Here is a 26,228-nt window from a genome sequence, read left to right on the forward strand (position 1 = left end):
TGGCTTCAATACTATTTGGGTGGTGGTCAATCAGTTCTCCAAATGGGCACATTTCGTCACTCTTAAGAAATTGCCATCTGCTGCCGATTTAGCCCCTCTTTTCATTAAAAATATTTTTCGGGTCCACGGTTGAGATCATCTCCGATAAAGGTGTACAATTAATTTCAAGATTCTGGAGATCCTTTTGCAACAATCTAGGAATCAAGCTAAAATTCTCCTCGGGATACCAACCCCAGACGAATGGTCAGACTGTTAAGGTCAACCAGGATTTGGAGACGTTTCTCCGTTGTTAATGCTCTGATCACCTATCTTCCTGGAGTGATTATCTACCTTAGGCAGAATTTTCACATAATATTCATAAGATCCTGTGTTCCTGGTCCTGACTTGGCTTGTCTGCTCCTATTCTCCTGTGTTACGTTTTGGTACTTCGTTGCTCGGCTGGTTTGACTATTTGGCTTGTCCTGACTTCTCTCTGGATCCTCCTTGTGTACCGCACTACTCGTTTGGCTGGACCTGGACGCCTGACTATGCCTGTCTACCACTGTCGCTACACCGGTGACTGTCTTGGAGAACCGCGACCTGCATACCCTCTGCAGCTAAGTCCAAACTCCCTTGCGGAGGTCCCGGGTGAATACTGGGGGTACATAAAGACTTTGCGCCTGTTCAGCTGCGTTAATATCGATTAGCAGCCATCTCTGCAATTCCGTGACAGCCACTCTGATGGGTTAGTAGTGGGTACGCGTTTCATGATCAGCTATTTATATCTTGCTTTTCATGTCCTCCCCCAGGAATAGTAGAAGGCAAAACAGAATTTGAGGTAGAAAGAAGGGAGTGGTCCAGAGGAGAGATCTTGGGTTCCAGACAGTGATGTACATGCCGGATAGCTCATATTACTGTAACAATTCCATGGATGCACCCGCTTTCCCAGCCAAGACGTACGTTTCCCAGCAAATGCTTATTTCAGGGGATGTGTATTATTGGCTGGGACGGTACAGGGGACCTGAGCTGCAGCACATGATAAATCTAAGCCTCCTGATTGGTGCTCAGACTTATATAACAGGCTTATTTCTGCACTCACTGCTTGTCATAGGTTCAAGCTCCTGGTACCCTGGGTGTGTTATTATGTTGATTTTGTGTACAGACATTTCCTGAACATGTGACAGTTCCTGCCTGTTACTTGACTACTCTACCCGCTGCCTGCTCTGACCTCCAGCTTTACACCAGAACACTGCACCTGCCTTGACCTCCTGCTTTACACCGGAACGCTGCACCTGCCACCTGCCCTGACCTCCTGCTTTACACCGGAACACTGCACCTGCCACCTGCCCTGACCTACTGCTTTACACCGGAACACTGTACCTGCCCCGATCTCCTGCTTTACACCAGAACACTGCACCTGCCACCTGCCCTGACCTACTGCTTTACACCGGAACACTGTACCTGCCGCCTGCCCTGACCTCTTGCTTTACACCGGAACACTGTACCTGCCACCTGCCCTGACCTCCTGCTTTACACCGGAACGCTGTACCTGCCCTGATCTCCTGCTTTACCCCGGAACGCTGTACCTGCCCTGATCTCCTGCTTTACCCCCGAAACGCTGTACCTGCCACCTGCCCTGACCTCCTGCTTTACACAGGAACATTGTATCTGCCGTCTGTCCTGACCTCTTGCTTAACACAGGAACACTGTACCTGCCACCTGCTTTACACCGGAACATTGTACCTGCCGCCTGCCCTGACCTCCTGCTTTACACCGGAACTCTGTACCTGCCGCCTGCCCTGACCTCCTGCTTTACACCAGAATGCTGTACCTGCCGCAACCTCCTGCTTTACACCGGAACGCTGTACCTGCCGCCTGCCCTGACCTCCTGCTTTACACAGGAACACTGTACCTGCCGCCTGCCCTGACCTCCTGCTTTACACCGGAACTCTGTACCTGCCGCCTGCCCCGACCACCTACTTTACAACGGAACGATGTAACTGTCGCCTACCCCGATCTCCTGCTTTACACCGGAACTCTGTACCTACCGCCTGCCCCGACCTCCTGCTTTACACCGGAACGCTGTGCCTGCCACGACCTCCTGCTGTAGACCGGAACGCTGTACCTGCCGCCTGCCCTGAACTCCTGCTTTACACCGGAACGCTGTACCTGCCACCTGCCCTGACCTTACAGTCTGTTTAATCTGACCTTCTCTAGTTGCATTTTGTTAATCAGATCCTGCGAGTCTGTACTGCTCTGCTCCAGTCTGAAGTTTCAGTCCTTGTGTCCTTCTCTTCCTTTCTGTTGCCAGCACTTTGAACCTGTATGAGAAAAAAAACCTAAAATTCCATGGTAAAGCCCTGGAGGAAACAGAATGAATGGTGTTAGGAGTTTAGTGGAAGAATCCAGTCTTGCTAGGCATTACAGTCGCTCTTTGCCCAATCGCCTTGGTCTAGACTGGATGACAGGCCGCCCATGCTGTCCCTATCTCCTCTCCTAGTTACGTTATGCTTAACTGCACTCAGTGCATCTTGCAGCTAGTTCATTAATCACTGAGAGAAACTTGTCCAACTAACTCTACAGCAGGAGACAACATTTCTGTATAGGTTGTGTGTGGAAGCAGTTACCAGACAAATGTGAGTATGATGCTGAGATTTATCTTCTGTCTCACTAGTGGTATTTTCTTCAGATGAGAACAGCAGTAGGAGTAGAAGAACATTTAATTCAGCAAACACTACACGTACTGTACATGGTAAGAGTAATACAATGAATATAATAATTGAACTAATGATGTATAGGTCTCACAATGGCAGTAAGCAGTCCATGCAGAATCGTTCCTGTTTAACACATGACCTATCGCTTCAGGTTTCCATATCTTGACAGGAATGTGACAATGTAGATGATCACTATCAGTAACACGTGAAGATATCATTTTCTGCTGTTCTGTTAATGTTAGAAAGCTCCGGCAGGATTAACTGCTGCAGTTCTGGGGTATAACAACTGTCACTTGCGGATCTGAAAAATGCTGTATTCCAGGCGTTGGATCTTCTTTTCATTATGGAATTGTGCCTCTTTGATCCTGGACTTCGGGCTTCCTCTGTTTTGCAGCCATTCCTGCATCTCTCGCACTCTGGCTATAGGACCTTGCAGCTGTCCCCGGACTGTTCCCGTCTCCGTATTACGCACCCAACCAACTAGGCCCAGACGAGCCCCTTCTCCCTGTAACAGGGAAAACAAAGACAGGAGAGGTACAGCGCACACATCTCTCTTATGACAACATCTGTCCCTTTAATCTCACACTTTACAGAGAAAGAATCCTGGGGGTAGATTTACTAAAAAGTGGTGATGTTGCCTATAGCAACCAATCATATTCTAGCTGTCATTTAGTAGGATGTACTACATAAATGATAACTAGAATCTGATTGGTTACTCCCTGGAGTCAGTTCAGTGATCCTGCCTAATTCAGTCACTATTCCGAGGATTTGGTAATTTTTTCTGACACTGAATCAAATGAAAACAATTCTTCCTGTAGGGTGCGGGGCTGCTGCACACAGATCACTGGTCACTGGCGATGCTCACATTTGGCATCACCTCAGCTGTCACATTGGCACCGTCATCAGGTTCAAACTCATTCAGGAAGGAGGTCAATCAAAACCAGTCCTGAATGTTGAGCAACACAGAGATTCAGAAAAGGACTAATACATTACTGGATGGTGGTGGGGTCATGCAGCAGATATTGCCAGGTCTGGAGTATGTAATCTGTGCAATACATGACTGACAAAGGTGTTGTTTCTCTGCAAAATGTGGCTGACAGTTTTGGGTATTTATCTGCGGCGTACGACGTGTGGGGGGTATTTATCTGCGGCGTACGACGTGTGTGGGGTATTTATCTGCGGCGTACGACGTGTGGGGGGTATTTATCTGCGGCGTACGACGTGTGTGGGGTATTTATCTGCGACGTACGACGTGTGTGGGGTATTTATCTGCGACGTACGACGTGTGTGGGGTATTTATCTGCGACGTACGACGTGTGTGGGGTATTTATCTGCGACGTACGACGTGTGTGGGGTATTTATCTGCGACGTACGACGTGTGTGGGGTATTTATCTGCGACGTACGACGTGTGTGGGGTATTTATCTGCGACGTACGACGTGTGGGGGGTATTTATCTGCGACGTACGACGTGTGTGGGGTATTTATCTGCGGCGTACGACGTGTGTGGGGTATTTATCTGCGGCGTACGACGTGTGTGGGGTATTTATCTGCGACGTACGGCGTGTGTGGGGTATTTATCTGCGACGTACGGCGTGTGGGGTATTTATCTGCGACGTACGGCGTGTGTGGGGTATTTATCTGCGACGTGTGTGGGGTATTTATCTGCGACGTGCGACGTGTGTGGGGTATTTATCTGCGACGTGCGGGGGGTATTTGCGGCGTATGACGTGTGTGGGGTATTTATCTGCGGCGTACGACGTGTGTGGGGTATTTATCTGCGGCGTACGGTGTGTGTGGGGTATTTATCTGCGACGTACGGTGTGTGGGGGGTATTTATCTGCGACGTACGGCGTGTGTGTAGTATTTATCTGCGACGTACGGCGTGTGTGGGGTATTTATCTGCGACGTACGGCGTGTGTGGGGTATTTATCTGCGACGTACGGCGTGTGTGGGGTATTTATATGCGACGTGTGTGGGGTATTTATCTGCGACGTGCGACGTGTGTGGGGTATTTATCTGCGACGTGCGACGTGTGTGGGGTATTTATCTGCGGCGTGCGACGTGTGTGGGGTATTTATCTGCGACGTGTGGGGGGTATTTATCTGCGACGTGTGTGGGGTATTTATCTGCGACGTGCGACGTGTGGGGGGTATTTATCTGCGACGTGCGGCGTGTGTGGGGTATTTATCTGCGACGTGCGACGTGTGTGGGGTATTTATCTGCGACGTGCGTGGGGTATTTATCTGTGACGTACGACGTGTGTGGGGTATTTATCTGCGACGTACGACGTGTGTGGGGTATTTATCTGCGGCGTACGACGTGTGTGGGGTATTTATCTGCGGCGTACGACGTGTGTGGGGTATTTATCTGCGACGTACGGCGTGTGTGGGGTATTTATCTGCGACGTACGGCGTGTGGGGTATTTATCTGCGACGTACGGCGTGTGTGGGGTATTTATCTGCGACGTGTGTGGGGTATTTATCTGCGACGTGCGACGTGTGTGGGGTATTTATCTGCGACGTGCGACGTGTGGGGGGTATTTATCTGCGGCGTATGACGTGTGTGGGGTATTTATCTGCGGCGTACGGTGTGTGTGGGGTATTTATCTGCGACGTACGGTGTGTGGGGGGTATTTATCTGCGACGTACGGCGTGTGTGTAGTATTTATCTGCGACGTACGGCGTGTGTGGGGTATTTATCTGCGACGTACGGCGTGTGTGGGGTATTTATCTGCGACGTACGGCGTGTGTGGGGTATTTATATGCGACGTGTGTGGGGTATTTATCTGCGACGTGCGACGTGTGTGGGGTATTTATCTGCGACGTGCGACGTGTGTGGGGTATTTATCTGCGGCGTGCGACGTGTGTGGGGTATTTATCTGCGACGTGTGGGGGGTATTTATCTGCGACGTGCGACGTGTGGGGGGTATTTATCTGCGACGTGCGACGTGTGGGGGGTATTTATCTGCGACGTGCGGCGTGTGTGGGGTATTTATCTGCGACGTGCGTGGGGTATTTATCTGCGACGTGCGACGTGTGTGGGGTATTTATCTGCGACGTGCGTGGGGTATTTATCTGTGACGTGCGACGTGTGTGGGGTATTTATCTGCGACGTGCGACGTGTGTGGGGTATTTATCTGCGACGTACGACGTGTGGGGGGTATTTATCTGCGACGTACGACGTGTGGGGGGTATTTATCTGCGACGTACGGCGTGTGGGGGGTATTTATCTGCGACGTACGACGTGTGGGGGGTATTTATCTGCGACGTACGACGTGTGGGGGGTATTTATCTGCGACGTACGACGTGTGGGGGGTATTTATCTGCGACGTACGACGTGTGGGGGGTATTTATCTGCGACGTACGACGTGTGGGGGGTATTTATCTGCGACGTACGACGTGTGGGGGGTATTTATCTGCGACGTACGACGTGTGGGGGGTATTTATCTGCGACGTACGACGTGTGGGGGGTATTTATCTGCGACGTATGGCGTGTGGGGGGTATTTATCTGCGACGTACGACGTGTGGGGGGTATTATCTGCGATGTATGGCGTGTGGGGGGTATTTATCTGCGACGTACGACGTGTGGGGGGTATTTATCTGCAATGTACGGCTGGGATGATTATCTATCTATGTGTAACAAATGTCTGCGGCCTATTTGCTGGACAGGAGAATGGTGGTCAGGAAAACGAGTCTCTGCTAGGTGTGATGTGATATATTAAGCTGCCCATACATATATTCCTCCTTTGAAATGATATGTAAATACTCTCATGCCCACAGATAGTGGAGTTGTTGACAGTGATGGGGACTGAGACGGAGGGAAAACAATGAGTTCGGTTTTAGCAATGTTAATTTTTAGAAAGCGTGAGGACATCCAAGAGGAGATGGCAGAGAGGCAGTCAGATACACTAGAGAGGAGGGCGGGGGAAAGATCGGGAGAGGAGATGTAAAGTTGAATATCATCGGCGTATAGGTGATACTGAAGACCGAATGAAGTGATGAGAGCACCGAGGGAGGTAGTATAGAGTGAGAAGAGTAGAGGGCCAAGAACGGAGCCCTGAGGGACTCCTACAGGGAGGGAGGGGGGGGGGGGGGGAGATCCGGAGATGGAAACAGAGAACGAGCGGTTGTCGAGGTAAGAGGTGAACCAAGCGAGGACAGAGCCTGAGAGAGTGAAGGGTCTGCAAGAGGAGGGGGTGGTCTACGGTGTCAAAGGCTGCGGATAGGTCAAGGAGGATGAGGAGCGAGAAGTGACCCCTGGATTTAGCAGAGAGGAGATCATTAGTTACATTGGTGAGTGCGGTTTCGGTGGAGTGGAGGGGGCGGAAACCAGATTGGAGAGGGTCAAGGAGGGAATTGTCTGGAAGGTGACAGGTGAGGCGGTTGCAGACAATTCGCTCGAGAAGTTTAGAGGCATAGGGGAGAAGTGAAATGGGGCGGTAGTTGCGAGTGAGGTGGGATCTAGATTGGTTTTTTTTAGAATAGGAGTGATAAGGGCGTGTTTGAAGGAGGAGGGGACAGTGCCAGAGGAGAGAGACAGGTTGAAGAGGTGAGCTAAATAAGCACAGACAGTGGGGGAGAGGGGATGGGATCCAGGTGGCAGGTGGACGGGGGAGAGGAATGAATGAGGGAGTTGACTTCATCGCCCGTAGTAGGGCGGAAGGAGCACCAGGGTGGGATGTGGGAAGAGGGGGGAGCGAGGAGAGAAGCAGGAGAGGGAGGGGAGGAGGAGATACCAAGTCTGATGGCCTCGATTTTGGAGGAGAAAAAGGATACAAGATCAGTAGCAGAGAGGGAGAGTGGGATAGGAGGAGGTGGAGGGGTGAACGTGGCAAAGAGGCGGCAGGGATTAGAGAACTGAGAAGAAACGCGCAGGTACTTGTACATTACCTGCGTATACTTGCGAAAGAAAACACCTTGAACTTTCCCAAACACCTCGTAATCCAGGGAGATCAGTGTATCCCCTTCTGCCATGGTCCTGGAGACAAAAGACAAATAGGCACTAAATCCGATACAAATACAATGTTCTAACAACACTAAAAATACCAGGATATTAATAGCAGTTTTCACTTTGAATGATGTTGTAAATTAAATATATAGATTATTGATCTCAGATTACACATCAAAGCTGCAGCTCCCCGAGTGATATCATTCAGATCAATACACCCTTTAATCACGGTGACATGAAGAGGGGCTCTCACATGGAGGGTTATATAATAAGCAGTTTATATACCTTATATGCTGTGACATAAACCATATCTGATGGATCGTTCCTATAAATCAACGTACTTCATGATTTATTTCAGCTATAATGTCTATAGAGGGGGTGCACACAGCTTACTATACACGGCGCACACCCAAGATAGGCGCACACTGCTTGGTGTATGATATAAGGTGATATATTAGTAGTATATAGATGTATATATACCTATAGATAATCACCAGGGGGAGGGACAGCCTGGTGTATGATATAAGGTGATATATTAGTAGTATATAGATGTATATATACCTATAGATAATCACCAGGAGGAGGGACAGCCTGGTGTATGATATAAGGTGATATATTAGTAGAATATAGATGTATATATACAGTTACCCCCCAGAACACAGTATATATATATATATATTAAGGGCCCCGGACTCACACACTTTAGGGCCAATGTGAAGACTCCGTTCCTATGACAACAGCAGAGTGCGGCTCGTTTTGATGACGTCACAATGAGGGGCCGGAAGATCTGCGGTGTCCTAGCAACAGCCACAACAAGCCCCGGCCAGGTGAGAGGTGGAGGCGTCTCCTATATACTGTAATATATCTCCTATATACTGTAATATATCTCCTATATACACCCTGTAATATATCTCCTATATACACCCTGTAATATATCTCCTACATACACCCTGTAATATATCTCCTACATACACCCTGTAATATATCTCCTACATACACCCTGTAATATATCCCCTATATACTGTAATATATCTCCTATATACACCCTGTAATATATCTCCTATATACTGTAATATATCTCCTATATACACCCTGTAATATATCTCCTATATACACCCTGTAATATATCTCCTACATACACCCTGTAATATATCTCCTACATACACCCTGTAATATATCTCCTACATACACCCTGTAATATATCTCCTACATACACCCTGTAATATATCCCCTATATACACCCTGTAATATATCTCCTATATACACCCTGTAATATATCTCCTACATACACCCTGTAATATATCTCCTACATACACCCTGTAATATATCTCCTACATACACCCTGTAATATATCTCCTACATACACCCTGTAATATATCTCCTACATACACCCTGTAATATATCTCCTACATACACCCTGTAATATATCTCCTATATACTGTAATATACTGTAATATATCTCCTATATACTGTAATATATCTCCTATATACACCCTGTAATATATCTCCTATATACACCCTGTAATATATCTCCTATATACTGATATATAATGTAATATATCTCCTATATACTGTAATATATCTCCTATATACTGTAATATATCTCCTATATACTGTAATATATCTCCTATATACACCCTGTAATATATCTCCTATATACTGATATATAATGTAATATATCTCCTATATACACCCTGTAATATATCTCCTATATACTGTAATATATCTCCTATATACTGTAATATATCTCCTATATACTGATATATACTGTAATATATCTCCTATATACACCCTGTAATATATCTCCTATATACTGTAATATATCTCCTATATACTGATATATACTGTAATATATCTCCTATATACACCCTGTAATATATCTCCTATATACTGTAATATATCTCCTATATACACCCTGTATTTTATCTCCTATATACACCCTGTATTATATCTCCTACATACACCCTGTAATATATCTCCTACATACACCCTGTAATATATCTCCTATATACTGTAATATACTGTAATATATCTCCTATATACTGATATATACTGTAATATATCTCCTATATACACCCTGTAATATATCTCCTATATACTGTAATATATCTCCTATATACTGTAATATACTCCAATATATCTCCTATACACACCCTGTAATATATCTCCTATATACACCCTGTGATATATCCCCTATATACACCCTGTGATATATCCCCTACATACACCCTGTGATATATCCCCTACATACACCCTGTAATATATCTCCTATATACTGTAATATACTGTAATATATCTCCTACATACACCCTGTAATATATCTCCTATATACACCCTGTAATATTTATCCTACATACACCCTGTAATATATCTCCTACATACACCCTGTAATATATCTCCTACATACACCCTGTAATATATCTCCTACATACACCCTGTAATATATCTCCTATATACACCCCGAGATAATTTTTAGTAGTGAATCCCTTCATATCTCATTTCATATACTTCCTTTCATAGCACCAGCAGCCACGGTTCAAGATGGCTCAGTACATGTACCCTGAGGGTTTGTCTGAAACAAAGCTTCCCACACTCAGGAGAGAATATCCTGCTTCCCAAGTTCCCTCTAGACTGGAGGTGTTAAGAAACGAGTACCAAGAGAGAACATTTCGAGAAAAAGAGGAGAAGATGTTGAACCTACTAACACAGCAACAAGAGCGTATCTCACAGAGGGTCAAGAGTTCCTCGCTCTACAATCCTCATCCTGGTTCTAAACAGAAGCCAATGCGTGCACTCAACCAACCACCCCAATGGGCCCAGGAAGAAAGGATGTGGGCCTCCAATTGGACAGTAACCAAGAGGACAGCAGGTGTGGACCGGGCACACCCTCTCAAACCTGTGGTTCACTGTAAAGCTGCACGGAATGAATCGGTAGTAAACAAAGTCCTCCGTGCTCCAACAGCTACTTCTACAGGCTTCAAAGAGTCACTGCCAGCCCAAGAATATGTTCGGTCCAAATCAGGACCAAGTCGGACACACTTGTGGCAACAGCTAGAGAAAACGGAGGCTGATCTGGAAGTCGAGATCCGAAGAAAAGAGGCTCTTCTTTTAGAAAAGCTGCGCAGAACTGAGGCAGAGCTGCGACGAATACAGAAAGAAAAGGAAGAGGCCGAGCGGGAGGACATAAGAGCAAGAAAGATTGAGGATGTGAATAGGATGAGAGCAGTAAGGACTCAGAGAAGGAGAAGTGATCACTACCATCAGCCAAACACTAACTTGGAAGAAGATGATGATGGCAGCTATCAGGGCAAAGGGTATCTGAAGGATTCAGGGGATAAACACTATGGAAAGGTAGAGACCAAACCCCTGACAGAGGTGCAATACCCAATAGCAAAGCTGAAACATCAGAACCAAGAAGCTCGGGCCACGCAGACACTTTCTCCATCACCGGATGGGCCTCAGGCATCTGGCGTGTCTCATAACTTGCCTGCGGAACAGCAGTTATTCAAAAATAAGGAAGATGATGACAACCCTGAAGATTTGGTAGAGGGGTTGGTTCCCTGTCGTTTATGTGGGCGACGGTTTATGGAGCATCGTCTTGAGAAACACGCACAGGTCTGTGAGAGGATGTTAAATACTAAGAGGAAAAAGTTTGACTCTTCCAAAGCCCGGGCCAAGGGAACAGACCTGGAACAATATCTGCAGAAAAAAGGAAAAGCTCCAAGCCCGACCCCCCAGGTCAGATTCATTGTCCTTATCACATAATAGAAATGACTCTGTATTAACCATTCTGTTCTATTAAATACTTGTGTAGTGTTGGATGCATTTTACATCAAAAACACAGACGTGAAATGCGTTCAAAGACTTAAGATATATAAAATATATATGGTGGAGGAAGATACGTTTAAATGGTATCATGCGCTAAGGAGACTCCAGGCCACTTGATGATGACTGGCATGTTAATGGGGTGGTTTTTTTTGTTCCTAAATAAATAAAAATATATTTTTTTAAAAAGTGCCCCAGCACTAGCGCTTATAGTCTAGGTTTGTAACAATGATTTAGGAGGGATGAACAGCCTGGGACACCTACAGTATAATGTCACACAACCCCGGCCCATTCAGCTCAGAGATGGATTCACCAGGGCTCCTCCCGCAGTGCGGTGGGTGTGATGTCATTGAGATAAATGTAGTGTTTTACTGGAGCGATATTGAACCCCTCAATTTCATAACCCTTTATCCAGTTAATCTTCATTCATGATGCAGCCAATTCTCTGCTTCTCACTTTTTTCATCATTCTTCCGTCTACCTCATATTATATATTCTCTTTCCTCTCCACCCTCCCGTCTGCCTCATATTATATATTCTCTTTCCTCTCCACCCTCCCGTCTGCCTCATATTATATATTCTCTTTCCTCTCCACCCTCCCGTCTGCCTCATATTATATATTCTCTTTCCTCTCCACCCTCCCGTCTGCCTCATATTATATATTCTCTTTCCTCTCCACCCTCCTCCCTGCCTCATATTATATATTCTCTTTCCTCTCCACCCTCCCGTCTGCCTCATATTATATATTCTCTTTCCGCTCCACCCTCCTCCCTGCCTCATATTATATATTCTCTTTCCTCTCCACCCTCCCGTCTGCCTCATATTATATATTCTCTTTCCTCTCCACCCTCCCGTCTGCCTCATATTATATATTCTCTTTCCTCTCCACCCTCCCGTCTGCCTCATATTATATATTCTCTTTCCTCTCCACCCTCCTCCCTGCCTCATATTATATATTCTCTTTCCTCTCCACCCTCCTCCCTGCCTCATATTATATATTCTCTTTCCTCTCCACCCTCCCGTCTGCCTCATATTATATATTCTCTTTCCTCTCCACCCTCCCGTCTGCCTCATATTATATATTCTCTTTCCTCTCCTCCCTGCCTCATATTATATATTCTCTTTCCTCTCCACCCTCCTCCCTGCCTCATATTATATATTCTCTTTCCTCTCCACCCTCCCGTCTGCCTCATATTATATATTCTCTTTCCTCTCCACCCTCCTCCCTGCCTCATATTATATATTCTCTTTCCTCTCCACCCTCCCGTCTGCCTCATATTATATATTCTCTTTCCGCTCCTCTTCTGCCTGTTAACTGTTTCTCTGCCACAGTCCTGTTCTCATTTGTCTGTTTATTGGCAGGTGAAGGTCAGCTCCTGGCGTCAGAAGCACGAGTCTTTCTTGCGAACACTTCAACAGGCCCGTGCAGTGCAAAATGTGATTTCCAGAGGGGGGAAGTTATCTGACCTGCCCCCCAGTCTCCCGGAGGAGAACCTGGATTATGTGTCCTGTCCTCACTGTCTCCGTCGCTTTAACCCACGTGCAGCTGAAAGACATATTCCCAAGTGTGAGACTATTAAAAGCAAACCCCGGCCCCCTCCAAGCCGGCGCCGCTGACAATGGTACGTTACTGTGTGAATGTGTTGCTGATATATATATATATATATATATGTGTGTGTGTGTGTGTGTGTGTGTAGCCGCAGTGACAGAAGTGTTGTTCTTGTGACTCTGGAATCACAGTAACTAGTTTTACTCTCAATTCTGTATAAATCCTACTTGTAGCCACAGAGTGACAGGAGGGTGGTCAGTTACTAAATGGGACCCAGTGACGCTGTCACCAGCACACAGCGGAGGCTCCTCATTACTATCAGTACACAAATAGTCTGCAGGCTGGCTAACGCCTTCATGTATAAGCCCATGTACAGTGTGACATGTATAAAGGGTCGCACAGTAAGTCCACACAGTGTTTTATTTCACATTGTACTGTGAGAAGGGCCTGGAAGCATCACTGAATACACACGGCCAGTGCTCCCAGGCAGCACCCACATCATCATACAGCCTGTCCAGTCCAGGGAGCAGAGTTCAGCTTTGTGCTCATATAAGGCACTGACAAGTCTCTCCATCCATCACAGGTCTCCACACTGTCCATATATCACATGGGGGTCCCAGAAGCAGAACGACAGGGGTCAGGCCCCAAGAAGCACCACGAATCTGCATCCGATTCCTCCCTGGAGGTCTCAGCACTGCCAACAGCTACAGCCATCCCTTTCATGCACAGCGCCACCTGCAGGGAGCAAAAGGACATTCACCGCTCTGCGTCTCCTGTAACACATTAAACGTTTCTAATGATCCTGCTGGTATGTTATTTTACTAATCACAGGGGGGAGAGGAATATCCCATCCATGCTGAATCATACAGGAAACGTAACACCAAATGTAGGTGTAGAAATGTTTCTTCTTTGGTGATTAAGATTCTCTTCTCCAAATTTCAAAAACAACAGGCGCTGTCAACCCAAAGGTCTAATATTACTCCCGATAAGAAGGGACACAGGATAGGGACCAATTTCTCTACTTCGTTCCAGTCATACAAAACTTTACTATGGATGAAGCAGGTAACGCCATTCATTGTAGTGGGCAACCATGTTATAGACCATAAGCCGCTGATCACCACTGCTGTGTATCGGTGAAATGCATTGTAGCAATATCTGCATCGCTTGTTATTCAGAATCATTCAAAAGTTGCTATTTACACACTACCATATTTTTCCCCACATCCAATGACTTGGACCTACAACTAATCTACCTTTAGCAATGTATAAATCAGCAGAGTCTTTAATCTCATTTACAGGCCGATATAGAACCTTTATCATCGCTTTCAAATAGATAAATAAATCTCTCAGTGCCGAGGGGGGAACAATCATGTGCCAGGAGATAAGGAGGGGGGACTATACCTGTCTCTGCAGCACCTGAATGGCTTCTCCATGTTTACTGACCGTCTGATTCTGCTGGGAGGAGAAAGACTATCAGTCCGCTGGTAGTAGTTATAGTACAGCCTATGTACATCACCCCCACCCTCAGTATCACACATTGTATCAGTGTGAAGGGGGTAGTTATAGTACAGCCTATGTACATCACCCCCACCCTCAGTATCACACATTGTATCAGTGTGAAGGGGGTAGTTATAGTACAGCCTATGTACATCACCCCCACCCTCAGTATCACACATTGTATCAGTGTGAAGGGGGTAGTTATAGTACAGCCTATGTACATCACCCTCAGTGATACACATACACAACATGGAGATGATTTGTAACATCCCAGATACAGGATATATGTTATAGGCCATGAACAACTGATGTAACATTACCTGCACCATTGTCTGCAGTTTGTCCCCGAGCTCTTGCACTTGTATTGTGAGACGAGCGTTTTCCCTGCGCAGATTCTCCTGCTCACTCACATAGGAGGACACCACCCCCTGCAGCCTCCTGACCTCGTCCTGCAGAGTGCTGCACGCACAGGTATGAGGCTCCTGAAAGGAGGAGTGTGAGCGATACCAGATCAATCATCCACCCCCACCCCCTTCACACGACCCCTTACCAGCAAGGCCTTCCCTGGAGGCTCCTGTGCAGGAGTCTCTCTTAGCTCATGTAGAGAGCTGGACACATCCCGTGACTCCATACCTACAGGTGACGGGGTCTCTGGCATCGGGATAAACTCGGCTTCTTCAAGCTCCTGAGAATAAACAAGCACCACAATGAGGGGGGGAATAGAAGTAGTGGGGGCACAAGTACAGGAGTTCCTTCTATACCAGGTTTTTAGCTTCAGTTTCAAGTTCAAAGCTTGTTTTAAGCATCTGAAAAGTGCCATGTAAACAGCATTCCCAGCAGCTCCTGGTACTGCAGGGCGCAGTGGTCGGTTTATGGGGAAGACTCCGGTCTTTGCTGCCCCCAGTGGCACAGGCAGGTAGGACCGTTACAGGAAGTGACAGCTTCTGCAATGGGGAATCTTTCACTAAGTCACTAAGAATTGTTTCTCATATGTTGAGGGTCCCCCTCTACACCAAGGAGCCCCAACCAAGCAGTCTGTCTCTCCACTGCTGACTTGCACAAAAGAGAGTAACCTTATTGTTTCAGCCATAGGTGTATACCTGACGGAGCCAGCTGGGACACGAGCTGCTCTCCATGTTTTCCGTGGCATTAAACGGGCTGGTCTCTGGTTCTGCCTCCATGGTTCCACGAAATGCCTCACTGGGTTCTGAAGTCAGCGACTCACGTGCGCTATCCCCCTCACCTCCTGCAGAGCCCCCCGATGAGCAGCTCTGGGCAACTGCAGGGTAAAAACAATGGTGTCACTCCCAGCTATAGCACCTCCCATCACACCAGTCCCCAATCACTCACGGGTTCCAATGGAGAGGCCGCTGCTGTTTGACCGAATCGTTTTGGAGTTCAGAACTTTCTCTGTGGATAGAGAGCAGATCAGACTTTGTTTGAGATGTCTGCACCCCAGGTAGTAACCACTTTCCGGAGGAGGAACTACTCACCCACAATAAGGATGGTGTGCCAGCCACGGCAAGACAGATCAGGCACATGATGTAAGGACCCAAATATAGGACGGGGCCATGAGGTACAGATATCAGAGCCCTGAGGTCGCTCATTAGGTGTCATGGCCAAGCGTCCATTTCCTCCATTACCCCAGGCAAAGATGTGATTATCTTAAGAAAGATTAGGCACATTCCAGTTACTAACTGACCGTATAGAGTCTGTGGTGCCCCCAACCCCATCCCACTCACCATCTGTGGCTGCAATAGTGAATTCATCTCCGCAGGACACTCTGATCACCTGTTTTCCCCCAAGAGGTCCTCCTAGAAGATTGATGCCCAAATGCTTCCGGTAGTCTCCTACTCCTAACTGGCCACACTTGTTGGAGCCAAATGTCAGTAGCCGGCCACGCTCTAAAGAGAGAGAGCAGAAATGAGAGCACTGATGACACCTATGGGCAAGGAAGGGGGGATGTTATCCACTCCTCACCATCAATTGCCGCTGTATGGGTCTTGCCCGGTGAGATGCTGCGGACCTTATAGAAGGACAGTTGTTTGGCTAGAGTCAATGAGGTGGTATACGGCACTTCATGGAAGGCCTGCTAAGTAGAAAGGTATATTCCTTCACATCTGGTAGCAGATTCCTCACATTCTGCTAAAAGAGTGGCCTGGAACTCACCTCATGGTTAATGATCCCCGCTGTGCACTGGTTCAGACCCAGCTTGTTGTGTTCATTCAAACCACAGGCAAGAACTTTACCAGACTGTGTCAGAAGGAAACTGCCATCCGAGCCGCAGCTAACGTTCACAATGCAGAGGCCGCGCTGAACTTCCACCTGAGAGAGAAAACGTGACGTAAAGCAGATCTGCGGTACAAGAGACCGAGCAGACAAGACTACCAGAAAAGTCACCTTTTGAGGCGTATAGACATCATCTTCTGAGTCCAGGCCTAAGCGTCCTGCAGAGAGCAGACATGAGTCCCACGCAGATGGCTACAACACACGAGTCCTGCACAGTATTCCTACTACGGTACTTACCATACTCTCCACACCCCCACGAGTACACACATTTGCTCCGTGTCAGCACCATGACATGACTATCACCACATGACACTTGTTCAACTGGCTCATGCAGGAAGAAGTCCACCAATATGGGCTCCAGCACCTCTGAGCCTAAACTCTGACCCACTCCGAGGCACCCATAATAGTCTGAGCCAAAGGAGTACAGCTGCCCCTCGTCTGCAAAACAAAAATGTAAACTCTCATTCTATAGCTCGTTTTCCAACATTGTATTTAGGTGAAAGTGTTACCATTTCCTTCTGTCTAGTGCAAGTTACACAATGAAAGCAAAATGTCAGATTGGTGATGTGCCCCCCTCACCCCCTGCCAACTTAAGACTCTCCACCCCACAACCCCCAAACCTCTCTATCCCCAGACCCAACTCTCTTCACCCCTACACCCAAACCTCCCCCACACCCTCAAACACAGCTTATCTGACCTGTAATACACATGGTGAAATCTCCACCACAGCTGACTTCTTGTACAGATTTTCCTTGCAGCTTCTCCACATGTTTGGGTTGTCGGTATGAGGCGCGGTCTCCGTGTCCCAGTTGTCCATGCAGCTTGGAGCCCCCCTGCATGTTCTGAAGAAAATATTTTGGCATGAGATAGTAGCGCATCTTGTAGCTCTCCTTCATCCCCATCTCTCGATACTTACCACCCAAGAGTACAACTCTTTCTCCACCGTCACCACAGCAAAATGAGCGTCTCCAGCACAAACCTGCCGCGCGCGGCACCCTCCCTTGAACACATCCAGCTTCTGGGGAGTGGACTTTCCGCCCCCCCATACATAGACTTCACTGCTCCGGGATGTGACCACTGCAACAGGGGCATCTGTGACTGTGCCCGGCCTGGGCAGAGTCATGGGAGAGAGAGGAAACATGGTCACCCCAAGGACACGCATGTACAGATGGACACAGCCTACGATACATGTGTTTCTCACCTGGGTCTCTTGTTGGATTTGTTCAGGAGCGATACCTGTTCTTCCATGTCTCTGAGAAATAAAGGGATTCCCTTTGTAAAGGGTTAATAGACAGTGGCAATTGGTACAAAACTGGTCATTATTACCATATAAATGATGGCAGGTAACTAGACCACACTTTACCTTCTCCGACGGCTGAGCACCGGTCTCATCAGGATCTCATCAGCACTTGGTCTCTTCTCTGGATCCTGAATGAGTGAATAAAAGTCAGCATAGGTTCTGAAATCAGCTAAGACCTGGAAAAACACCTGCGGTTTACTGTCCTAACGAATGATGAAACCATCCTAATTAAACCCTACTCAGAGTTACTTACTTAAATTATTACACTGTGCGCCATTCCCAGCGGTTACTACCAACCTGTGATACACTTTATCCTGTAATTATTACAATACGACACTCATCAACCAGCTCCTAGGAGTGGACACTCACCTGCCAGACACACCCACACTACATCAGCTCCTAAGAGGGGGTACTCACCTGCCACAGACACCCCCACACTACATCAGCTTCTAGGAGGGGGTACTCACCTGCCACAGACACACCCGCACTACATCAGCTCCTAAGAGGGGGTACTCACCTGCCACAGACTACATCAGCTCCTAAGAAGGGGTACTCACCTGCCACAGACACACCCGCACTACATCAGCTCCTAGGAGGGGGTACTCACCTGCCACAGACACACCCACACTACATCAGCTCCTAGGAGGGGGTACTCAGCTGCCACAGACACACCCACACTACATCAGCTCCTAGGAGGGGGTACTCAGCTGCCACAGACACACCCACACTACATCAGCTCCTAGGAGGGGGTACTCAGCTGCCACAGACACACCCACACTACATCAGCTCCTAAGAGGGGGTACTCACCTGCCACAGACACACCCACACTACATCAGCTCCTAAGAGGGGGTACTCACCTGCCACAGACACACCCACACTACATCAGCTCCTAAGAGGGGGTACTCACCTGCCAGACACACCCACACTACATCAGCTCCTAAGAGGGGGTACTCACCTGCCACAGACTACATCAGCTCCTAAGAAGGGGTACTCACCTGCCACAGACACACCCACACTACATCAGCTCCTAAGAGGGGGTACTCACCTGCCAGACACACCCACACTACATCAGCTCCTAAGAGGGGGTACTCACCTGCCACAGACTACATCAGCTTCTAGGAGGGGGTACTCACCTGCCACAGACACCCCCACACTACATCAGCTTCTAGGAGGGGGTACTCACCTGCCACAGACACCCCCACACTACATCAGCTCCTAAGAGGGGGTACTCACCTGCCACAGACACACCCACACTACATCAGCTTCTAGGAGGGGGTACTCACCTGCCACAGACACACCCACACTACATCAGCTCCTAGGAGGGGGTACTCAGCTGCCACAGACACACTCACACTACATCAGCTCCTAGGAGTGGACACTCACCTGCTGCAGACACACCCACACTACATCAGCTCCTAGGAGGGGGTACTCACCTGCCACAGACACACCCACACTACATCAGCTCCTAGGAGGGGGTACTCACCTGCCACAGACACACCCACACTACATCAGCTCCTAGGAGGGGGTACTCAGCTGCCACAGACACACTCACACTACATCAGCTCCTAGGAGTGGACACTCACCTGCTGCAGACAAGCCCGCACTACATCGATCAGCTCCTGGGAGTACACACTGTTGTCCAGCTCCATGGCCCAGTTTCCTTGTACGATCTTTACACACAGGTTGAGTGGGTTCTGGGGGCAGATGGGTATACGCCTGAATGAAGGGTATTGCTGAAGCATTTAGAGTTAATAAAAAGAAAAGAGGGAGAAGGTGGCAGCTCACCGTGGCATCAAACGTCCTGGTCAGAGTCAGCAGCTCGTACAGAACACATCCCACCGCCCAGATGTCAGACTTAAAGCTGTACTTAACCCCTTGGCACAACTCCGGGGACATGTAATAAAGGGTGCCCACACACTGCAAGGAACACGCACACAGTTACTGATTGTACATGTGACAACAGGCATCATGCTACATGTATCAGCAGCTCACCGTTTCCGCCATGGAGAACTCAGAGTTGAGCTGTTTGGCCAGTCCATAGTCTCCCAGTTTAATCAGGTTGGCTTTGGTTAAGAAGATGTTTAATGTCTTGATGTCTCTGCAGAGAAGAGACACATTACGTCTCTCCTTACTAATAACCCCATGGCCAATAATAATAAACAAATCACTATGCACAATATTACCCGGGGTCCGCAGCTCCCCCATAGGAGTACCGGGGTCTGGTAAGTGATATTGTGTGATAGTGTAGGACTTATGGAGGATAGGGTATGTCTGCGCTCTGCACAGCATTTATTTCAGACAGGACATGCAAGTTATCAGCCAGTATAGTCACCTGTGCAATATCCCAGCGCGATGGATGCAGATCACTGCAGAGACTATTTGAAATAGATACCAGACAACCATCTGCAGAAGGAAGATGGACCTGTGACATCAGAGTACAATAAACAGAACACTGCACAATGTATGTTAGGGGGGGTTCTTCTCATTGTAAGCTTAATCAGGGGTAAAAGAGTAATGGAGGTGAGTGATCCAGTTATATACAGAAACCAGCTTGGAGGTCAAACAAATCATAATTCCCCACTCTATCCTCAAAATAGGTCTTCCTGTCCGCAGTCTGTACCCCAGGGCAGCCCCCTTCACCTCTTCCTCAAACAGCTGGTCCTTCTGCCGCACAATCTTGTCGAACAGATTCCCACCTGCAGAGATGGAGGACGGATGTTAGACAGACAGTGTGGTCAGAGATAGGAGACAGGACGGGACAGAATCCATCTCACCATTACAATACTCCAGCTCAATCAACAGCGTGCTGCTATCCAGGAAGTGGTTGTAATAAGCAATGATGTTATCATGCTGCAGGAGGGAAAGGATGACGATCTCGTTCAACGCATCACGGCGCTCCTTCTCCGACAGCCGAGCCAAACCCACCTCTTTCCATACTACCAACGAGTCATCCTTAGGGATGAGAAGAGTCCAGAGTGAAATATTTATTTATTACATGAATACCATACGCTGGAGAATGTTATACAGTATAACATACTAGTGTAGCCCTGGGGCCTTTATACAGTATTTTATTCACATATGAGATGCCCCGAGCACAGGTCAGTGCATTCCTATTACAGCCATTGTTGCCTCCCCTCATAACACAAAGACACAGGTGGGCTCATCACATGGAAACACCAGGTACCTGGAATATTATCCTATAAGTTGCTTTTATGTGACAAGACCTCTGATACAGTCACAGCAGGAGAAGAGAAGGGGTGATGTTACTCCTCCACCTGTGACACTTGTAGGGGGGAGTAGAGGGGCTGCATGTGTCACAGGCCCCGTACAGCCGCCCCTCCCACTACAGGTGTCACAGGCCCCATACAGCCCCCCCCCCCCCTACAGGTGTCACAGGCCCCGTACAGCCGCCCCTCCCACTACAGGTGTCACAGGCCCCGTACAGCCCCCCCCCCCCCCCTACAGGTGTCACAGGCCCCGTACAGCCCCCCCCAGGTGTCACAGGCCCCGTACAGCCCCCCCCACTACAGGTGTCACAGGCCCCATACAGCCCCCCCCTACAGGTGTCACAGGCCCCATACAGCCGCCCCTCCCACTACAGGTGTCACAGGCCCCGTACAGCCCCCCCCCCCCCACTACAGGTGTCACAGGCCCCGTACAGCCGCCCCACCCACTACAGGTGTCACAGGCCCCGTACAGCCCCCCCCCCCCACTACAGGTGTCACAGGCCCCGTACAGCCGCCCCTCCCACTACAGGTGTCACAGGCCCCGTACAGCCGCCCCACCCACTACAGGTGTCACAGGCCCCGTACAGCCCCCCCCTACAGGTGTCACAGGCTCCGTACAGCCGCCCCTCCCACTACAGGTGTCACAGGCCCCGTACAGCCCCCCCAGGTGTCACAGGCCCCGTACAGCCGCCCCCCCCCCCCCAGGTGTCACAGGCCCCGTACAGCCCCCCCCACTACAGGTGTCACAGGCCCCGTACAGCCGCCCCACCCACTACAGGTGTCACAGGCCCCGTACAGCCGCCCCTCCCACTACAGGTGTCACAGGCCCCGTACAGCCGCCCCTCCCACTACAGGTGTCACAGGCCCCGTACAGCCCCCCCCCTACAGGTGTCACAGGCTCCGTACAGCCGCCCCTCCCACTACAGGTGTCACAGGCCCCGTACAGCCCCCCCCAGGTGTCACAGGCCCCGTACAGCCGCCCCCCCCCCAGGTGTCACAGGCCCCGTACAGCCGCCCCACCCACTACAGGTGTCACAGGCCCCGTACAGCCGCCCCTCCCACTACAGGTGTCACAGGCCCCATACAGCCCCCCCCCCCCCTACAGGTGTCACAGGCCCCGTACAGCCGCCCCTCCCACTACAGGTGTCACAGGCCCCGTACAGCCCCCCCCCCCCCCCTACAGGTGTCACAGCCCCCCCCAGGTGTCACAGGCCCCGTACAGCCCCCCCCACTACAGGTGTCACAGGCCCCATACAGCCCCCCCCTACAGGTGTCACAGGCCCCATACAGCCGCCCCTCCCACTACAGGTGTCACAGGCCCCGTACAGCCCCCCCCCCCCACTACAGGTGTCACAGGCCCCGTACAGCCGCCCCTCCCACTACAGGTGTCACAGGCCCCGTACAGCCGCCCCACCCACTACAGGTGTCACAGGCCCCGTACAGCCCCCCCCCCCCCACTACAGGTGTCACAGGCCCCGTACAGCCGCCCCTCCCACTACAGGTGTCACAGGCCCCGTACAGCCGCCCCACCCACTACAGGTGTCACAGGCCCCGTACAGCCCCCCCCTACAGGTGTCACAGGCTCCGTACAGCCGCCCCTCCCACTACAGGTGTCACAGGCCCCGTACAGCCCCCCCAGGTGTCACAGGCCCCGTACAGCCGCCCCCCCCCCCCAGGTGTCACAGGCCCCGTACAGCCCCCCCCACTACAGGTGTCACAGGCCCCGTACAGCCGCCCCACCCACTACAGGTGTCACAGGCCCCGTACAGCCGCCCCACCCACTACAGGTGTCACAGGCCCCGTACAGCCGCCCCTCCCACTACAGGTGTCACAGGCCCCGTACAGCCGCCCCTCCCACTACAGGTGTCACAGGCCCCGTACAGCCCCCCCCCTACAGGTGTCACAGGCTCCGTACAGCCGCCCCTCCCACTACAGGTGTCACAGGCCCCGTACAGCCCCCCCCAGGTGTCACAGGCCCCGTACAGCCGCCCCCCCCCCAGGTGTCACAGGCCCCGTACAGCCGCCCCACCCACTACAGGTGTCACAGGCCCCGTACAGCCGCCCCTCCCACTACAGGTGTCACAGGCCCCGTACAGCCCCCCCCTACAGGTGTCACAGGCCCCGTACAGCCTCCCACTACAGGTGTCACAGGCCCCGTACAGCCCCCCCCTACAGGTGTCACAGGCCCCATACAGCCGCCCCTCCCACTACAGGTGTCACAGGCCCCGTACAGCCCCCCCTACAGGTGTCACAGGCCCCGTACAGCCCCCCCCCAGGTGTCACAGGCCCCGTACAGCCCCCCCCTACAGGTGTCACAGGCCCCGTACAGCCGCCCCACCCACTACAGGTGTCACAGGCCCCGTACAGCCGCCCCTCCCACTACAGGTGTCACAGGCCCCGTACAGCCGCCCCTCCCACTACAGGTGTCACAGGCCCCGTACAGCCCCCCCCTACAGGTGTCACAGGCCCCGTACAGCCGCCCCTCCCACTACAGGTGTCACAGGCCCCGTACAGCCCCCCCCTACAGGTGTCACAGGCCCCATACAGCCGCCCCTCCCACTACAGGTGTCACAGGCCCCGTACAGCCCCCCCCTACAGGTGTCACAGGCCCCGTACAGCCGCCCCTCCCACTACAGGTGTCACAGGCCCCGTACAGCCCCCCCTACAGGTGTCACAGGCCCCGTACAGCCCCCCCCCAGGTGTCACAGGCCCCGTACAGCCCCCCCCTACAGGTGTCACAGGCCCCGTACAGCCGCCCCTCCCACTACAGGTGTCACAGGCCCCGTACAGCCCCCCCAGGTGTCACAGGCCCCGTACAGCCCCCCCCAGGTGTCACAGGCCCCGTACAGCCCCCCCCCAGGTGTCACAGGCCCCGTACAGCCCCCCCCAGGTGTCACAGGCCCCGTACAGCCCCCCCCAGGTGTCACAGGCCCCGTACAGCCCCCCCCAGGTGTCACAGGCCCCGTACAGCCCCCCCCCCCCCCCCCAGGTGTCACAGGCCCTGTACAGCGCCCCCCCCCCCCCCCCCCAGGTGTCACAGGCCCTGTACAGCGCCCCCCCCCCCCCCCCCAGGTGTCACAGGCCCCGTACAGCCCCCCCCCCCCCCCCAGGTGTCACAGGCCCCGTACAGCCCCCCCCCCCCCCCCCAGGTGTCACAGGCCCCGTACAGCCCCCCCCCCCCCCCCCAGGTGTCACAGGCCCCGTACAGCCCCCCCCCCCCCCCCAGGTGTCACAGGCCCCGTACAGCCCCCCCCCCAGGTGTCACAGGCCCCGTACAGCCCCCCCCCCCCCCCCAGGTGTCACAGGCCCCGTACAGCCGCCCCCCCCACAGGTGTCACAGGCCCCGTACAGCCGCCCCCCCCACAGGTGTCACAGGCCCCGTACAGCCCCCCCCCCCCCCCCCCAGGTGTCACAGGCCCCGTACAGCCGCCCCCCCCACAGGTGTCACAGGCCCCGTACAGCCGCCCCCCCCACAGGTGTCACAGGCCCCGTACAGCCGCCCCCCCCACTACAGGTGTCACAGACTCCGTACACCCCCCCCCCCACCTCGGTCCTCCGGTACAGAGTGGCCTCCCCGTAGGCTCCATGTCCCAGCACCCGGATGGGGATGTAGTGCAGCTCCTCCTGCTCCGCCCCGCAGCTCCGCACCGAATCACCGAAGTCGGAGTTGATGGAGTCGCAGTGCCGGTCATACCGACCGAGAGCGGACATGGCGAGATCAGCGGCCACTGCCCGCCGCCATATTGGGCTCCCTCTAACCCGGAACCACCGAGCTCGGGCTGCGTGACCTCCACGGCGTGGCACGTGACAGCTGAGGCGGCGGCCATCTTGGTTCCGGGCAGGTTCCCTTCACGCTTATGAATCTAACTGTCCTATAGTCCTGTCATACAATATCTGTACGATCATATCCTTTATCACGTAATATTGTGTTATACCCTATATTAGATAATAGTTCCAGTGTTATAATGCCTCATATCTGTCTCCTTATAATCCTCTCATACAATATCTGTAAATACCACAATATAATGTAATATTATATCCTATATCAGATAATAGTCACAGTGTTATAACACATCACATCTATCTCCTTGTTATCCTCACATAGAATATCTGTAATATACCATATCATATAACAATATAATGTAATATAGCTCAATGTAATTCAACTTTTCTAATGTAACATTTTATCCTATATAATATATAAATAAATGATGATGATGATCCTATATCAGATAATAGTCCCAGACTCATCCATCTCCTTATTATCCTCTCAAAATATCTGTAATATACCATATCATATATATATATATCGTATATCATATATAATGTAATATATCACAATATAGCGTAATATCATATCCTTTATCATATAACATTATACTCTATGTCAGATAATAGCCACATGACTATAACACATCACATCTCATTATCTTGTCATAGAAAATATGTAATATATCACAATATAATGTATAATATCATATCACACAATGTAATGTAATAGCATATCTTTTATCATGTAGTGTTATAGCCTATGTCGGATGATAATCCCAGTGTTATAACAGCTCACATCTCCTTATTATCCTCTCATCAAACTGAATTTACTGTCTTCCCTTTATCAAGAGTCTCCTCCCCTCCAGACCTCTCTATCTCCTGTTCCCCAACGCTGCTGCCTGGGTGTCATTCACTCCCTCCTCTCCTTCACCCCACATTAATCTCTTGCCCAATCCTGTCGTTTCCATCTCCGCATCATCGCCTATATAAGACCCTTCCTCTCCCAGGGTGCCACCAAAACTCTGATCATTTCTCATCTGGACTTCTGCAACTTTTTCCTTACCCGTCTCCCCTGCTTCCATCTCGCTTCTCTTCGATCTATAGATCTGCAGCTAAACTTATCTTCCTCT

General features: G+C 50.4%; 3 protein-coding genes across 7 annotated transcripts; 1 reads left to right on the plus strand and 2 right to left on the minus strand.

Moving 5' to 3' along the window:
• Positions 1-2,681: 2,681 nt before the first annotated feature.
• ACYP1 (acylphosphatase 1) lies at positions 2,682-8,452 on the minus strand. Of its 2 annotated transcripts, none has more exons than XM_075192068.1 (3): positions 8,344-8,452; positions 7,585-7,672; positions 2,682-3,198 (listed from the first exon to the last, which is right to left on the minus strand). In XM_075192068.1, the coding sequence occupies exons 2-3, from the start codon at positions 7,666-7,668 to the stop codon at positions 2,983-2,985; spliced, it is 300 nt and encodes a 99-aa protein (XP_075048169.1). In that variant the 5' UTR covers positions 7,669-7,672; positions 8,344-8,452; the 3' UTR covers positions 2,682-2,982. The 2 variants fall into 2 exon arrangements, with proteins under 2 accessions (XP_075048169.1, XP_075048168.1); XM_075192067.1 differs by having other exon boundaries at positions 8,340-8,446.
• Positions 7,563-13,816, plus strand: ZC2HC1C (zinc finger C2HC-type containing 1C). The gene is made up of 4 exons (XM_075192066.1): positions 7,563-8,469; positions 10,163-11,380; positions 12,829-13,088; positions 13,599-13,816. Exons 1-3 carry the CDS (start codon positions 8,413-8,415, stop codon positions 13,081-13,083), a joined length of 1,530 nt encoding a protein of 509 aa, XP_075048167.1. The 5' UTR covers positions 7,563-8,412; the 3' UTR covers positions 13,084-13,088; positions 13,599-13,816.
• Positions 13,417-25,110, minus strand: NEK9 (NIMA related kinase 9). Of its 4 annotated transcripts, none has more exons than XM_075192064.1 (23): positions 24,874-25,110; positions 20,875-21,052; positions 20,741-20,796; positions 20,433-20,503; positions 20,093-20,198; positions 19,886-20,017; positions 19,684-19,794; positions 18,164-18,228; positions 18,002-18,052; positions 17,717-17,909; positions 17,498-17,642; positions 17,038-17,238; positions 16,912-16,958; positions 16,681-16,836; positions 16,492-16,600; positions 16,254-16,415; positions 16,005-16,175; positions 15,862-15,921; positions 15,612-15,790; positions 15,062-15,196; positions 14,832-14,993; positions 14,416-14,469; positions 13,417-13,750 (listed from the first exon to the last, which is right to left on the minus strand). In XM_075192064.1, the coding sequence occupies exons 1-23, from the start codon at positions 25,036-25,038 to the stop codon at positions 13,619-13,621; spliced, it is 2,841 nt and encodes a 946-aa protein (XP_075048165.1). In that variant the 5' UTR covers positions 25,039-25,110; the 3' UTR covers positions 13,417-13,618. The 4 variants fall into 4 exon arrangements, with proteins under 4 accessions (XP_075048165.1, XP_075048164.1, XP_075048163.1 ...); XM_075192063.1 differs by having other exon boundaries at positions 14,416-14,466; positions 16,492-16,603; XM_075192062.1 differs by having other exon boundaries at positions 16,492-16,603.
• Positions 25,111-26,228: the final 1,118 nt, after the last annotated feature.

Source organism: Mixophyes fleayi, chromosome 12, assembly GCF_038048845.1.
Source record: "Mixophyes fleayi isolate aMixFle1 chromosome 12, aMixFle1.hap1, whole genome shotgun sequence".
Lineage (NCBI taxonomy): Eukaryota > Metazoa > Chordata > Amphibia > Anura > Limnodynastidae > Mixophyes > Mixophyes fleayi.

Coding starts and splice junctions, on each gene's coding strand:
- ACYP1 (XM_075192068.1), bottom strand. CDS start 7,668: ATGGCAGAAGGGGATACACTGATCTCCCTGGATTACGAGGTGTTTGGG. Junction 3,199..7,584: donor TCTTTCGCAAGTATACGCAG/GTAATGTACAAG, acceptor TCCCTGTTACAG/GGAGAAGGGGCTCGTCTGGG.
- ZC2HC1C (XM_075192066.1), top strand. CDS start 8,413: ATGAGGGGCCGGAAGATCTGCGGTGTCCTAGCAACAGCCACAACAAGC. Junction 8,470..10,162: donor CCACAACAAGCCCCGGCCAG/GTGAGAGGTGGA, acceptor TTCCTTTCATAG/CACCAGCAGCCACGGTTCAA. Junction 11,381..12,828: donor CTCCAAGCCCGACCCCCCAG/GTCAGATTCATT, acceptor GTTTATTGGCAG/GTGAAGGTCAGCTCCTGGCG.
- NEK9 (XM_075192062.1), bottom strand. CDS start 25,038: ATGTCCGCTCTCGGTCGGTATGACCGGCACTGCGACTCCATCAACTCC. Junction 19,795..19,885: donor CCAGGACGTTTGATGCCACG/GTGAGCTGCCAC, acceptor ATCTGCCCCCAG/AACCCACTCAACCTGTGTGT. Junction 16,176..16,253: donor CACTATTGCAGCCACAGATG/GTGAGTGGGATG, acceptor ATCTTTCTTAAG/ATAATCACATCTTTGCCTGG.